Source organism: Tachypleus tridentatus, chromosome 6 (genome assembly GCF_004210375.1).
Source record: "Tachypleus tridentatus isolate NWPU-2018 chromosome 6, ASM421037v1, whole genome shotgun sequence".
NCBI classification, from domain to species: Eukaryota; Metazoa; Arthropoda; class Merostomata; order Xiphosura; family Limulidae; genus Tachypleus; species Tachypleus tridentatus.
In genome coordinates, this window is record NC_134830.1 from 59,890,304 (window position 1) to 59,907,996 (window position 17,693).

The 17,693-nt window shown below is 35.4% G+C and overlaps 1 protein-coding gene across 10 annotated transcripts in view; it reads left to right on the top strand.

Annotated features, from left to right (window-relative positions):
- LOC143252637 (calcitonin gene-related peptide type 1 receptor-like) overlaps positions 1-17,693 on the top strand; it is a 196,664-nt gene that overhangs the window by 54,659 nt on the left and 124,312 nt on the right. For 9 of the 10 annotated variants that reach the window (XM_076505057.1, XM_076505064.1, XM_076505058.1 and 6 more), the window contains one exon: positions 1,146-1,296. In XM_076505057.1, the coding sequence (XP_076361172.1) occupies positions 1,234-1,296 (63 nt within the window). In that variant the 5' untranslated portion in view covers positions 1,146-1,233. Of the gene's footprint in view, positions 1-1,145; positions 1,297-17,693 lie in introns of those variants that run through there. The other variant, XM_076505068.1, reaches the window with a different exon arrangement.

Consider the following 17,693-nt stretch of genomic DNA (forward strand, 5'->3'; position numbering starts at 1 on the left):
GAGTTTAGTAGACTTGTTTTGTTTGTAATTAAACACAACGACACAAAATAGGCTGTCTGTGCTCTGCCCAACATGTGTATGAAACCCAGTTTCTATAACTGCAAGTCCGAAAGCCTACGAATATGCTACCAGGAGGCGTTTTAGCAAAATACCATTTAGTTCAATTTGGATTTGCTGGCTTTTAAAGGCCAATTTTGTAACATAGTTCTAAGAAAATAACTTTTACGTATCAACTGTGATAATAGAAAAATTTAATATTCAACAGAAAGGTATCCATATTTTATAAAACAGGTGTTCATCGTCATCAGAAAGTTTCTTGACAAGGTCATTTTGAATACAATGACTTATTGTGAAACAATAGGTATATTTACATCACAGTTTATTTTAGATCTGGACAACAAAGGTTAAAGTGTAATCATTTTACAGGTAAATTATACTTTTATCTTAAAAATGTAAAAAGTTCTACTTTACCAAATTGCGTGTTTTCTACCAAAACCGTTATTTTCACACGTAATCATTTTCGAATAAGTATTTGTTTTTATTTGCGTTGTTGAAAATGTTCGTTCATCCAGTAGAACTGCGACATAAAGTTTCGGAACTGGAAACGCTTACTTCATTTTTTCATTTCGTCTGGTGATCTAATGTTAACAACTGTTCGTGGAGAAACGTATGGTAATTTAAAATATAGCTGGGTGAAGATGAAGGGGTTCTAAAGTGTTTCTGAGTTTGGATTTAGTCTGAAGGGAGCCTATAGGGTAGTAGAAAGATAAAGTGCTTGCGCTCCTAGTCTCAAAACAGTGATTCGTTTATCTTAAGTTCGTGAATATTATTATTATCTTTAATTAAGCAACCAGCTAAACCTTTAACATTTAACTGGTTCACCCGAATGCAGAGTCTACTGTTAAGCTGTGAGCCAGGGTGAATGCAGCCATTCTGAGTCACTCTCCACCAGAAGTGGCGACACTTAACCGTGTAGCTGGATTGACTGTCACTTTTATAGCACATCCGCAGGTGAATGTGCGAAGCGTGTTTTGTAGCACCACGTCGTGAAACTGAGACTTCATTATATCTGTAGTCCGATATTCTAATATATTCAATTTTTTGTAGATTAGCAACATTAAAAATATTATTTTTTCACATTTCAGATAAGCGAAAGAAGATAAAAGACAGGCCACACACGCATCATAAACATTTTCAAACAACGCGACAAGAGCGACTAAAGTGGTGGAAAAGATGGAGTCGAACACTGGCTCTTCCCTTCTTTTCAGGCTGTTGCAGCTAGTCTTGGTGCTTGGGGTAAGAGTACAGTCAATATCTGAAGAAATATTTGCTTAACGAAATTATATCTCTTGTATTTTCCTGAGTTACAAAGTCATTCCTTTAATGAAAGAAAGCAAGTTCTGACATGTGAAAACAGTGTGTGTGTGTGTCTTGATTTTATAAAACTATTTATTGTCAGTAATACGTCACTTCCTTTACATTAAATCTGTGTTTTAAATATTTGTAAGTTTCTTACTATTTGAAGAAAAATAATGTTGTAAAATGCGCCCCCTTCCAAAGTTGAGATTTGTTTTAGTTAACCGTGGTGGTAAGAAAGGAACATTCTTTTGATTGGTTTGTTTAAAGGGATAAACTGTGACAGGCTGTCATTTCTGCTGATCTGTAATAAGTGATTCAAGACATTATTTAATTCATGATATCATTTTTTTCCTTGATAACACGGAATTCTACAGTGGGTTTGACGTTTGGAAGCGCATGTCAAACATGCAGCTACAACATAAATATGACTGACTTACGTAACACTTAAATTCAGTACAAGGAATTGTTTGTTTTCTTTGGAATTAAACACAAAGCTACACAATGGGCTATCTGTCCTCTGCCCACCAGAGGTATCGAAATCCAGTTTTTACAGGTGTGAGTGGAGCTAGTCTTCGGACTTACAACTCTAAAATCAGGGTTTCTATTCCTCTCGGTGGATACAACAGATAGCTCGATGTGGTTTTGCTATAAGGAAACACACACATACACAAATCTAAATGTAGTATTCCATTATATGTTGTTTATAGTCAGAAGTTGCTTTATGAGCTTGAGCAAATCAGATTTAGTAGATTAAAAGAGGGAGACAGCAATTATGAGATGGGTATTGGAAGAGCACAGATTCTATCTATACCTAGGATTTTGGTGAACAGTTTTCTGGCTAACTAAGTATTCGTTAATCAGCAGTACTAACCAACTGATGGTTAAACAGAACTGGATATGAAGTAGAGTAATAATTTGTTTGCTGTAATTCATGATGACAAGAAACACGCTTGAAGTTTGGTCTGTTTTGAATTCCGTGCAAAGCTACACGAGAGCTATCTGCGCTAGCCGTCCCTAATTTAGCAGTGTAAGACTAGAGGGAAGGCATCTAGTCATCACCAGCCACCGCCAACTCTTGGGCTACTAGGTTACCAACGAATAGTGGGATTGACCGCACATTATAGCGCTCACACAGCTGAAAGGGCGAGAATGTTTGGTACGACGGGGATTCGAACTTCTTAACCCATCTGACCATTTTTTTCTAAATACATAATCTGATATATCACTAGCAACAGATTCCGTTGGCGGGAATCGGCATTTAATGGTCAACAGTAGACTTGAGGCACCAGTAACGAACATTTGACGTGTGTACAGTTACAAACATTTAATTCTAGAACGTTTCAGAATATACACACTCCATCTTCGGCAAGCTATACTAAACATGGTAAATTATTAAATAAAAATATAGTAAAGTTTAAACATTTTGTGAAGTGTAATTAGAATGCAGGATAAAATGATGAAGTAAATTAAAATACAATCAAATTAACAATAAAGAATATAATAACAGTTCATAACAGAAACAGACTGTAACTATTTTCGTGTTTTGTTGTTTTGATTGTTTTTTAATTTTGCGCTAAGCCACTCGAGGGCTATCTGCGCTAGCCATCCCTAACTTAGCAGTGTAAGACTAGAGGGAAGGCAGCTAGTCTTCACCACCCACTGCCAACTGTTGGTCTACTTTTTTACCAACAAATAGTGGGATTGACCGCACATTATAGCGCTCACACAGCTGAAAGGGCGAGAATGTTTGGTACGACGGGGATTCGAACCTCTTAACCCATCTGACCATGCCGGGCCACCTAATCAGACTGTAAACAAACAAATCCAAGAACTAAAGTATGTAAACTTTGCAAGCTGTATATCAAATTTTTATCTTCATGGACACACATGCACATCGTGTTTTCAACTTTACTATACAGGGTACCTCCCAATGTTGAAAATCTACTGGCGAAACGTTAGCTACCAACTGATGTAAATTATTTTTGCTGGTGAAACGTGAGCTACCAATTTATGTGAATTATTTTCACTGACGAAACGTGATCATAAGTCCCCCGCTAGTTCGGCGATAAGTCTACGAATTTACAACGCTAAAATCAGGGGTTAGATTCCCCTCGGGGGGCTCACCAGATAGCCCGATATGGCTTTGCTCTAAAAAACACAAACACGTGAACATAATCAATTATATTTGCCACTAAAAAAACAAAATTATGGTTAATGCATTTTTAAACACTATGTTCGTTAATTGACCCCTTAGGGTCTTTTCAAGAGAAGAGAGTGAGTAGTGATAATATTTTAACCACTTTCAGTCCACCATTTCCACTGCCCACTACGTGTTTCGCTTAACATCAGATCACAGCCAGCTGGGATACAACAAACGTAACAATGATCAAAATGCTATTTATATAAGCCATTTGTTAGAACAACAATTGTCATGACGTGAACGCATGTTTGTTTTATCCCCACAGCTTGATGAGTTCTGGAATTGAGCAATATGTGTTGTCGGGAATGACTATAGTGGACAACGCGTGGTAGAAATATTATTACATACACTTCTTCTCGAAATAAAAAGAACCAATTAAATAATTACCAGTTGTTCTATTTGATAAAATCCACCTTTTTGGGTATATTATTTGTTATATTATTTCAAGAATATAACACATCTGAATACGTTTAGTGTAGCTGTATTGCGTAAACTTAAATTCCCTCAGAAACAAAAGGATTACGACAAACCTATTTTCTAGTGTATTGAATGAAGGTTATAAACACTGTCAATATGGAGATTTGTTTATGCATAAGAGTGTCATGACACCTACTTTAGCAGTAGTCTTCCGAATTTATAACACTCACGACTCAGAGTCTGTAGCGAGAACAAGCCAAACAGCGGCCCATCGTCCAGCTTAGGCTTCAACAAAGAAGCAAAAAAACGTCCATGATGAAAACGTTAAAAAACATTGAAAATAGTTTCTGGACACTGATGAAAACGTATTATGTCAACATCCAAATATTAGTCATACTCTACATATATTAATAGGGTTTATAAACCATTAAAAGTTTTGATTTGTTGAAGAGGGAGTTGCTGTACTTTTTTTTTCAAAACGAGTAAAAATGTCGTTGCCGAAAGTTCCCTTGAACAAAGTTTTTAAACGAAGAAACGAAGTTTTCTTTCTTATTTTCGTTATTAGTTAACTCTTGCTTCGAACCTTTAAGATATATCATCTATTTTCCTTACAAAGCTGATAGAAATCGTGGATGAGAAAAAAACCGGATAGTCTGTTCTTGTAGCCTGAAGTGAAGCTGTCACCAGTGACGTCATTTCCTTCTGGACATAAAAAAACAACACACACACACATATAGCAGTTTGATATACTTATTAAGAGACTCTTATCATCACTTGGAAGAAGTTAGTCTTAGTAAGAGATAAAAGAATAAAAAAACAGCAAAAAAGAAGTTAGCTAGAGGCGCTGTTGTCGTTATTATCTCGATAACGAAAAGTAAGACATAATATCGCCAGGTAATTTTTCATCCTACAACACGATCACATACAAAAAATAACATTATTTTTAATTTTTTTTATTAACTCCAGATTGAACACGATGATAACACTGCTTCCTGAAGATTTAGTAGTAATTGTGGAAAAGTTTTACTACTTCTTGTCTCTCTGTAACTGTTTCTCAATAGCGATATCTGATGACATTACCTGGGAGACGTTTCCAAACACCCTATCACAACCCAATTTTTAGAAATAGTATCAAAGGACGACGGCACATTTTTGCCTGCTCCTCGGTGGTTTATTTATAAACTTGAGGGCTTATAACGTTAAAATTTTGAGTTTGATACCCGCAGCAAATGCAGCGCGAATAACTTATTATATAGCTTTGCACGTTAAAAATAAACAACAGGAACCACGTGAAGAATAATTTTTTTTTCTGCACGCTGGTTGGTTGACTTGACAAGAAAACGCAGATTTGCTTTTTACATGTATAAGTCCTATTATGTGAAGGGTCTCGATTACCTTTGAAAACACGAAGGAAACAAACAGAGCAAAACACAATTAAAGTAGCAATAAACTAGGCGAGTGTGATGTTGGGTTTTTAAAACAATCCAATGATTTGGTTATATATAACTCAGTCCACTGAATACATTATAGCTAATTACTTTTACAGACGTATGGTAATGCATCATTGTATGATAGGCATAACTAGGTTTGATAAGTTTAGTCTTGGCTTACTGTATACTGAATAGAAAGAATAAACGAAGTAGGAATGCATTGGATGCTTGATAGGTCCTCTTGTGAGACTGTATAGAGGTCGTTCCTACCTTGTTCTCTCACTTTTTGTTCCACCCATCCTTACATTTTCAATTTTGTTTTAAAAATACTTTTCACTTGTTATTGCCAAAATCCGCAAGCTATGACGGAATATGTTTGCAGATTTATGTTAACAGTTGGAACAATTTTGTAGATGTTTTGCTATATATTTGGTATATGTTTATGGTAGAGAATTACTACTAATAGTCTCCCAGTTCACCCGTGAGAAGGCACGTGTGCCATCCGAAAGCGCACTCGTTATCGGGTTTCTTATTTTCTCTCACATTACTCTATGTGGTTCGAGGATGTACCATAAAATAAGTAAACTGCGGTAGTACTTTTAATATAAATGGGGCGGATACATAATATATGAAATACAAATGAGTTAGTCATTTACAACTTTAACAACAAAATACTAAATCTTCAAAAGTATTTGGGAAACATCTTTAGGTGATATACAAACCATTTACAAAATTACAAGTCATAGAACCACTTGAGAGAATCAGTAGAGCAGACACAAAAATTCACGAAACCACAATTTTCTCTATCTCTCTGACAGACTGACATTGTTGAACGGTTCTAGCTGCGTAACAAACAGATTTAACATAGTTATAAGTGCACCAAATAGAGTAGTAGCACATGGATCACATGTTAGGGTTAGCGTGAAGTAGCTTAAGTAAATTGATTAATTAGTTTATAAATCCCTGTTATACGAACATAAACACAACTCACACTACGTCACCCAAATGGCATTGAATACTATAGTACATGCTATCACATGTACAGCACAAATGCACATTTACAATCTATACACATATACTATAATTGAAGGTAATGCACACCACACATATATCATGATATTATGGTGTACATTCACGATGATGATATAGAATACAAATGAATGAATGGTGCATAGAACTATATCATCTTGCATGACAAAATTTGCATGAACGTTTGAAAAAAATATTTAAATTAAACTGAAAGTGTAGGAATGGTGTACCAAAAAGTGAGGAAATAAGGTAGGAATGGGCGTGTCTAACATCATTTTTCTGTGTTCATGATATTGTACATTTTACGGGTACGTACAAAATGTGTCTATAATTGACCTACTTTTGTATAGACATCTATGTGGTCGATACACAAAAACCTCTCAGTTAGTGTGCAAAATCCTATGTTCTTCTCATGCAGTTTTGAAATGATGGACAAGTTGTAACAAATAAACATACAAATTATTGGTTCACACTCATATCTTATTCTTCTGGTGACGTATAAACAGACTTTACAGTACATGTATTGCTTCCAGCAATTTGTTTCGTAGAAGCGTCTAGTCGTTGTATGATAGGCATAACTAGGTTTGATAAGTTTAGTCCTGGCTTACTGTATACTGAATAGAAAGAATAAACGAAATGGGAACGCATCGGATGTTTGATAGGTCCTCTTGTGAGACTGTATAGAGGTCTTTCCTACTTTGTTTTCTCATTTTTCGGTGTACCTATTCTTACATTTTCAGTTTCGTTTTAAATATTTTTTCCACTTGTACTTGAGTAAACCTGCAAACATATTCCGTCATAGCTCACTGATTTTGGCAACTCCATACTTTATATGCTATTCAGAACTCAAATTATGTGAATTTTTGTTTACAGTTGTAACAATTTCGTGGTAATTGTTTTGCTATATATTTATGGTTTAAAGAATTACTGCAAATAGAGTCTTCACCCGTGAAGAAGGAACGCGTACCATCGGAAAGCGCACGCGTTATCGGGTTTATTTTCTCTTGCATTACTCTATGTGGTTCGAGGACGTACTCTAAGTTAAGTAAATAGGTGTAGCTGACTGTTACTTATAAACGCTGATCCTCACAAAATTTTCAAAGCTCATGTTATACCAACCACACGTTATTTGCTGTAACATAACCCAACAAATCTGTTCTATTTTGAAATGAAACATCAACTATGAAATATAATTCATGTAATTTATGAGAGTAGAGATTTTCGGTACAACTTCTCACTTTCTTTATAAACTCATTCTTTCACTCTCATCTAATCAATAATAAACACTAAACAGTTCACTATACATGAAATCCTTCGGTGTAACTACTTTGCATCAACTGAAATATAAAACTAACTTTCCTGGGAAAATGAAGATGATGAAAGAAAGTCGTCTAAGAGAAGGTTATAAGATCATAACTGTTTCATCTATGTTCCGAGTTTGGATGTGAATGTCAGTTTTCTGTGTAATGATAGAAGGAGGAACGTAAAAGTTAACTGTTTAAACCTGATATGCACTTGTACAGGAATATATTATTTCTTTACCTGAAACATAATGACTTCGTTTTCGCAGGTTTGGATAATAGATATGATAACGTGACTTTACTGTATATTGTTCTAGCAAAGAGGATAAAAATACGGTTACAAGAAAAGACAGAAGACTCTGGTAGTGTAAGTGTTAGTGGTAGTGTTAGTCCTTGCATTTTCTTTTAGGCTGCTTTGAAACACTTACCTATATTCAATCAAACATTTAAATCGTGTCAACTTCACCAGTTTTTCTGCATAGCCAACGTGAATGCCAGCCAGAAGTATAGTTTTATAGCCCAGAGAAGTGCTATTTTTGTAGACCTGAATAACAGCTTATCGATGTCGACATACTTTAAAGTTATTTTGACAAGTTTAAGTGTTTTTTTTTTTTTTACTTCGTTCCTTTTCATGAATCTTTCATTTTTGGGATTCCAAAAATTTCTGTTACTGTTTGTTGAACCATTACCAGTAACAGCTCTACTCTGATTAATATTACACAGTCAATAACCTATACAATAACATAGGTTTATTTTTCACAATGTAAAGTTCGTTTGCATCGAGAACCCGGTTTTTATCGTTGTCATGTCCGCGGAGGTACAGCTGTGCCCCTAGGTGTGAGCACAATGTAAAGAGAATGGAAAACGGAGGAATTCGGTAATAAATGTGTATCGTTAAAAACTCATACCGATAGATTCAAACCTGCAGGAGTCAACTTTTGATTGTCAGCACATGTGCTTTTATGTGCAAACGTTGAGAAAAACGGACCATTATTCATGGAACATTCAACACCATTAAATAAGAATTGTAAATACTATACGAGCACTGTCTACCTCTGGCTCAGCGGTAAGATAGAGGGCTTATAATGTTAAAATCCGGAGTTCGATTCCCTACAGTGGACAAAATACGGATAGCACATCGTATATCTTCGCGCTTAGCGACAATGCGGAACAAATGCATACTCAGCGTCAAATCAATTTGCAAAAGCACTCTTGAGGCCAACTTCAAGAGATTTCCAAACCTGAACAGTGACGTCAAAAACTTTAGCAATCGAAACGATAAGCCGTTCTATTAAATGTCAGATAACTTTTCAAACGAGCTGGCCCCTTAAGTATTTCCGTCAGCTATTTATTGTTGTAGTTTATCTACAACCTTTTTAAAGCTGACGAGAAAGAAAAAAAATAAGAAACGATATAGGACATTTCACAAAATCCTCGAAATTCTTTAACTGCGTTTCCTTCTAACTTAAAATCACCCTCGCTTTTTTATTTATCTAAGTGGGAAGAGTGTGTGGAGTCGGAAGAAACTTTTATATTTTCTGAAAAATAAGACGTGTTCCCGTTATTTTAAATTGTTACATTTCTATTTGAATTACGGTTAGTGCGTTTTACAAATCGATAAAATTGTACGGAAAGAATACAGAATGAAAGTAAAGCTTGATCTAAGCAGAAACAATGATTTCGAAGGAACTTCTCAAAGGGTACTTTCTCAAAAAGAATGCAATTTAAACAAATAATAAACCTAAGCAACGTAACTGTATAAACTTCATTGTATGATAATTGATTTTTTTAGTTAGCCTGGTAATGGTATTAGTACAGGACAGCGGTTAATTTACGGATTTACAACCTCAAAATCCAGAGTTTTTTTCCCCTTGTGGAATTTTTTGAGGAGTGTTTATGGCAGCAATGATTTTACAATTCCTGGTTTTAGGAGTAGGAAGGAGTAAGTAAGTGGGAATTATACGTGATTTTCAACTGCTTGTTACATATCTGAAACCAGTTGAAGTGAAATATTCCAATTTCCAGGACATTTTAGTTGAAAGGTACCATAATGCTTTTAAAAGGTCTTCATCCTAACTCACAAATATCTGAGAAAAAAACAATAACAACAAGATAACGTAATCATGGTTTGTTTTGAAATTATGCCCAAAGCTGTTCGACGGCTATCTGATCCAGCTGATCCAAAATTTGAAGTGATAAACACACTGCACCAACCACCAATGCTTGGACAACTCTCATCAGACCGAATAATGGAATTAAACCGTTACGCACCAAAGACATCAAAGTACAGATCATGATTTGATGTACGTGGATTAAAGATACACAGTCTGGCATATTGACCATTGGCTATTAGTATTTATTTTCTAAAAAAAAAAAAAAGCGTAAAAATACAAGTACTTTGTCAAAATAAACTTCTAAATTTATTTCAAACTTTGTTTATTTGTTTATTTTATTGACTTTCGCATCAAGCTACCAGAGGGCTAATCGTCCCTATTTTAGAAATCATGGACCAAATGCAACGCAGCAAGTCAACATTACCCATCACTAACTCTTGCGCTACTCTTATCTATGTCACATTACAAATAGCACACGTTCGAGTGGTCTGATCATGTTAGATGGTTAGATTCACACCTGCAACGCCCAGATTGCGTGTCGAGTACTCTAACCACCAGGCCATGTTAGGCCTTTATAAACTATATCACCTGTTTATTTTACTAAAGTATATTTAAATAAATCCTAGAAATATGTTCAGTGATTAACCCTAAATTATCCTAGATTATGGATATTTTTTCGAAAAATTCGAACAAAGTATACAAGCCAAAGAAACAGATTTTATGAAATTTAACCTACTGAATGATAAGAGGTCAGTATTGTATTTAACAACGTAGCAGGATATTTACGTTCATGAATCCCATTTAATTTAAATTACGCTTTCGATAAATCGTTGATATGCTCTAGATAAACATGGCACTTACTTTTCTTCTTTGTGAAGTGTAGGCATGAGTGTGTGTGTTTATATATAACCAGGACGTACAATTCTTATATGGACATGTAGGCGGGACTTGCTATTCATATGTCGATATTTAGGTGGGTTATACGATAAAGAGTCAGTAATTTGAGGAATTTTTGTGACAGGCGAATTCAGGTTATTTTTGATATATGCATATGTTTTATTAGATATTAAAAGACTTTCTGTAAGGTAGAGTTTTTTTTTTTTAAAGTTAAGCACAAGCTACACAATGGGCTACTTATGCTTAGCCCACCACTGTTTCTAGCGTTGTAAGTTCGTTGTGCCACTGGGCAGTAGGTACAATAGAAGTTGCTAAATTGCATAGAAGATATCGGTTTAGATGTCAAGAAAAATTATAATAAAGCTTTTCTTAGATGACCCGGCATGGCCAGGTGGGTTAAGGTGTTCGCTCGTATACGGAGGGACGCGGGTTCGAATCCCCGTCATACCAAACATGCTCACCCTTTCAGCCGTGGGGGCATTATAATGTGACGGTCAATCCCACTATTCGTTGGAAAAAGAGTAGCCCAAGAGTTGGCGGTGGGTTGTGATGACTAGTTGCCTTCACTCTAGTCTTACGCTGCTAAATTAGAGACGGCTTGCACAGATAGCCCTTGAGTAGCTATGAGCGAAATTCAAGAAAGGCTAACGTGGTTTTTTCCGTTGACACTGTGGTTATTTAGCCAGCTCTGGGAACAAAAGAGAAAAATAGTTTTGTGAGTGATTGTAAAAAAAATCCAAATGGAAAATAATAATATTATTATTATTTACTAAGTATTACCTTGCTTATGAATTGTTAATGACTTAAATCAAATTGATGATAATTAAAGTTCACTTACTCAATCTAACTCATACCATAACAATTGAATTGATATAAATATCGTCTCAACTAATACTATGTCAATCGTACCCTGATGAACCCTAACACTTGGGTGAAAGACCCCGTAGGCCTTGGATATAGAGTGAGTTTAACATGTATTATTGTTTGTTCATAAATTTTTAGAACTTAATGGAGACAAATACTTTCAGTGAGAACAATTGGGAACTTAACTAACAGATTATGTTACAACAGGCCCCCCCAGTAGCTCAGCGGTATGTATGTGGACTTACAACGCTAAAATGCGGGTTTCAATACCCGTGGTGGGCAGAGTACAGATAGCCCATTGTGTAGCTTTGTGCTTAATTAAAAAAAAAACGCAACAAAATGTTACAACAGGGTGTTACCAAATATCTTTCTTTTATATTTTGAATTTATCATTAAAACTGAAGATGAAGAAATATACTTTAAGTTTCTGAAGTAACACTGATCAACAGACTACGGTTTGTAAATGAAATACTTTATAAAAAAGTACTGAGTAGCTATTATCATTGGTGGATAAAGTCCAAAGAAGATAGTAAGCTTTTTGACTACAGCTGAACATGAATAGAACGTAAGTGGTGGTTTTGTACAAGGTGAAAGAAATCTCAAGAGAAAGAATTAGGGTGAATGGAAAACGTCAAGGAACAGATAAATTAGTTTCTTTATGTGCGATGTCTAGTAACAGAAGAGGAGGAAAAAAGAACTGAGGTGACAAAATATTCTTCCATTAGTATGCAAAAAGTAGAATCTTCTGAAAGAAATGAGAATAAGAATTGCCAAATTCTGTGTGTGGGTATCCATCTTGTATGGGTCGGAGGCATTAGACAATACATAAAGTATTCAAGAAATGGGGGCGTTAGATAATAGATAAGGTATTCAAGAAATGGGGGCGTTAGACAATAGATAAGGTATTCAAGAAATGGGGCGTTAGACAATAGATAAGATATTCAAGAAATGGGGGCGTTAGATGATAGATAAGGTATTCAAGAAATGGGGGCGTTAGACAATAGATAAGGTATTCAAGAAATGGGGCGTTAGACAATAGATAAGATATTCAAGAAATGGGGGCGTTAGACAATAGATAAGATATTCAAGAAATGGGGGCGTTAGACAATAGATAAGATATTCAAGAAATGGGGGCGTTAGACAATAGATAAGATATTCAAGAAATGGGGGCGTCAGACAATAGATAAGGTATTCGAGAAATGGGAGCGTTAGATGATAGATAAGGTATTCAAGAAATGGGGGCGTTAGACAATAGATAAGGTATTCAAGAAATGGGGCGTTAGACAATAGATAAGATATTCAAGAAATGGGGGCGTTAGACAATAGATAAGATATTCAAGAAATGGGGCGTTAGACAATAGATAAGATGTTCAAGAAATGGGGGCGTTAGACAATAGATAAGATATTCAAGAAATGGGGGCGTCAGACAATAGATAAGGTATTCGAGAAATGGGAGCGTTAGATGATAGATAAGATATTCAAGAAATGGTTGGGCTATAAAAAGAATGATATCAATCAGCTGGACTGAGGTACTAAAAATGATGCAATAATAGAAAAGAACCAGGTGCAAAAAAAAAAAATTAAACCATGAAAAAGACAAACGTAAGGTACAGGGGATACGTCACAGGGGGTACATCTCACAGCTTTAAAACATATCAAAAGAAATTTTCTGCAGCAAGATGGAAGACGAGAATGAGGTAGGGAAGATGGATGATTTTGAAGAATGACTCAGCTGAAGCTGGAATAGTTTTGTTTTTACTTTCTCGCAAAGCTACACGAGGGCTATCTGCGCTAGCCGTCCCTAATTTAGCAGTGTAAGACTAGAGGGAAGGCAGTTAGTCATCACCACCCACCGCCAGCTCTTGGGCTACTCTTTTACAAACGAATAGTGGGCTTGACCGTCACATAATAACGCCCCCACGGCTGAAAGGGCGAGCATGTTTGGTGTGACGGGGAATCAAACCCAAGACCCTCGGATTGTGAGTCAAATGCTTTAACCACCTAGTCATGCCAGACCGGCTGGAATAGAAACATCTGCGTTATAATGTGATTGCCAATCATAGTTTTCGTTGGTAAAAGAGTACCCCAAGAGGTAGTTGTGGGCTGTGTTGACCAAGTTGTCTTTGTTCTAGCCTATTATTGTTAAATTAGGTACGACTAGCGCAGATAGCCCTCGTGTAGCTTTGCGCAAAATTAAGAACAAAACAATCAAATATCAAGCCATAGTGTTGCAAAGGAAAGGAAACAGTGGCGAAGAATGATTGCTCACCTAAATAAAAATTGATTATATAACAGGGATATATAACACGAGGTCGGAGTTTTTACGTGGCTAAAACTTACTATATCCTTACACAGTTATATAGGAGGGAGTTATTGTTTTCACATGGATATGCTAACTACTTGTCTCAGTGGAACAATATTTTACGAGAAAAAAACAACTCTGAGAATCATTAGTTTTACAGGAGAAGTGGACATGGTATAATTTTACCATAAACTGTCAAAGAAAGTGCTAACTTAGCAACTCAAACCTAGTATTAAATGAAGCTGCTGTCAGCATCATTAGTTTTGGTCAATAGTTCTTAGTCCTTGCAGTGTGCTGTAAAGCGCTCAAATGTTATTCACATCAAAATCTCTTTTGTTGAAGGAACCGTAGCAGAAAAGTAAAACCAAAAAATAATGGTTTTGGAGCATCTTGTACCATGCTCAGACGTTATTGGATAGGTTGTACCATGCTCAGGGGTTATTGGCTAAGTTGTACCATGCTCAGACGTTATTGAATAATATGTACCATGCTCAGACGTTATTGGATAATTTGTATCATGCTCAGATGTTATTGGATAATTTGTATCATGCTCAGACTTTTTAGAATGATGCGAACCATGCTTAAACTTTCCTGAATACCTTGTAACATGCCCTGACTTTTCTGAATAGAACTTGTAAATATTAATATGCTTCCAGTTAAATTACATTCCTATAGGAAAAGTGATTTCTGAGATGTAATCATTTTTAACTCAAGGTCTTTTAGCAATAAACATCAATGACAAAATCCAATCTTAGTTTGACATTGAAATCCATGAATGAATTGCTTTTAATTTTTGAACTTAACATGAGCGTTATCAGTTTCTGTTGGAGAAGACAGAAAAACAAAAACTCACTCAATGTTTAATTTTAAATGCTACTGCAAGCAACAGTAACAGAGTATCATAAACAGTCATATAAAATATGGTTGTGTGATTGACAAGACATAAGTCGGTGTATATTGTTCCTCAACTTCCTCGTATATATATATATATATATACATTGACGTCCGCTAGATATTCATTTCGTTTCAGCTCAATATTACAAAACTTTTCCATTTTATTGAGTTTTGTTTTCAAACTACGTCGTCAAAATTCACGTAGATTGAAAACTTTTTATCGTATTCTCTTCATGCAATACACAACTTCCTCGATAACTATTAATAACACTATGTAACACAAATTTTGTTCCTGGATAGTATGTGTTATTTCTTAATTGCTTATGTTGTAAAAGTACAAAAAATGGCCATTATTACCTTCAAACTTTGCTTTTGTGACCTGGATAATTAAATTTAGAAATTAACCCATTTTTTGTGTAAAAACGGGCAAATTTGCACATTTTCATTTATATAAGGTCTGAATAAAACAACATATGAATCAGGATTTACATGTAATTATACTAAAGTTATTCAAAAATGTTTAGAAGTGAGTAGTTTTTCGAGATTTGCGACTGTAATGTAAATCACTTTCACGTATCAGTCCACAAATATAGTCTTCCATTATGTTTTCGTTATACGCTCTTTGGTAGCGGCGTTCAAAATCCAGTATATCTTTGTGGAAGCGTTCGCCTTGCTCCTCTGAGTATGCTCCCATGTTCTCCTTGAATTTAACAAGATGAGCATCAAGGATAAGAACTTTCAGGGACAACCTGCAGCCCATTTTGCTGTAGTTCTTCACCAAAGCCTCAACCAGTTTTCCATAATTTTTGGCCTTGTGATTGTCCTAAAACCCCGTACCACTGCGACAAAGCTGCTCCAATTTTTTTTTCCTTTCTACTGAACTTTTGGGGAATTCTGTGCACTCCAGAATCTTCTTTATTTGTGGTCCAACAAAGACACCAGCTTTGACCTTTTCCTCAGACAGCTTAGGGAAGAAGTCTCGAAGGTACTTGAAGGCTGCAGACTCCTTATCAAGAGCTGTGACAAATTGTTTCAAAAGACCATATTTTATGTGCAATGATCGTAAAAACACCTTTTGGAAGTTCCACTAGATGCATTCTTGAGAGCCCAACGTTTGGAAGGGTCCATCATGCAAAAGTAGCAATTGTTTGAATGGTCAGTGGGTTCACGCCAAAGTCTTGGAATTGCGAACTTCATGACTATCTTTTTCCCTCTGTACCATCCTGCAAAAGAGCAAAATAAAATTGTTATTATGAAGAATAAATTTATTTCATGCACAAATAATTTGTAAGAGGTTTATGCAAAATATTTTATCTGTGATATTTTTCTATACTATTGGAAGTTTAAAGAAATAAAAGATATTTAAATTTTAAAAGGTGTAAAGTTTGTATAATACAAAATCTTACTCTTCAAACAAGCAAAAAATGTTCGTTTTACCTTCTAGCGTTTTCTTTTTGCAGTGTTCACAGATAAAATGAGGTGCCCAGGGTTTGTTTTGATCCCGAACAGGCATGCCGAAATATACCTTGTAGGTTTCACACATTTTAGCAGATGCTGTCACAAAGTACTTTTTCGCTCTTGTCTTCATAAATTGGCCACAAACAAAGTAGAATGCGTCTGGAGAATGCTTGCGGCTTTTGATGTCGTCTCTGATAAAATCAGATAGGCCTATGTGTTTACTTAGGCCGGTAGACCTAAACTGAAGTGATGAGTGGTGAGCCCCTGTATATATATTACGATGGAAAGTTCTAGAAAATTATAAAAGCTTCTTGAACATTCTCGTAAGTTCCACAACATTCTAGAAAGTTTTTAAAATTCGTGTAAATTCGAGAAAATTCTCCATCAGCTATTTAGCACTGACTCTACGTGGAATGTTCTGGAAAATGGGTAAATTTAAACATTTCATTACCCAAGTCATAAAAGCAAAGTTTGAAGAGAAAAATAGGTCTTTTCCATTTACCTTAGGCATAAGCAATTGGGAAATAACACTTTCTGCCCAGGAAGAAAAAAAGGTAAACATTTTGTTACATAGTGTAATAGTTTTATTAGGCTCGCGAAACATTTAGTGTCGAGATATATTTTACTCATCTTTCATTGCAATCCGCATTGTAGGCCTGCAGACATAGCGCTGTGTCACTAAGTGGTTTTCCTGAGGAACATACCTCTTGATTTTTTCTTCTTTCCACATCGTACTCCTCCTGATAATTCCCTCCCCATTCGTATATCGTGTTTTCGATACTTGTGATATCACTTAAATTATCATATTATTTCGATCACAGACATAAATAGATACATATGTACGCGCTACCTCCATTACAGTAAAATGCACTGTGGAGTCATCTATCTATGAAACTGATGTCCAGTTAAGCAAGAAACTGGTAAATACTGACTTAATTAGGTCATCTGCTTAATTACAGAATAATTTACTTCGTAGCATTGTATTTTTAATTAGACAGTTATTATTTTGTTCTTTTTAACTGGGAAGCTTTGACTTTTACACTGTTCTTTCATTATTGCTTGAGATTTTTTTTTATTTCACCTTAACGAACTTGAAAATATCTATAAATGTTAAATGCCAGGTTGACATCCAACCTCATCCTTATATCCATTCTATGTAGGGTTGATCCATTATGAGCATCTGTTTTTTTAACAAACAATATCGCCACAGTATTTCTAACTTATTGGTGGGCTAATTAAATTTATAAAAAATAGACAGTATATAAACACTATACTCACAAAGTTGATATACATAGTTAGTTACATATGGACATTTTGCTCTTGGAAATGCTGAAGGACAACGTATATCGTAGGAAACCGCGGAAAACTGAAGAAATGATTAGGTACATCGCAGATGCATTTACAGATGGACGGATAGACATGAGCCCG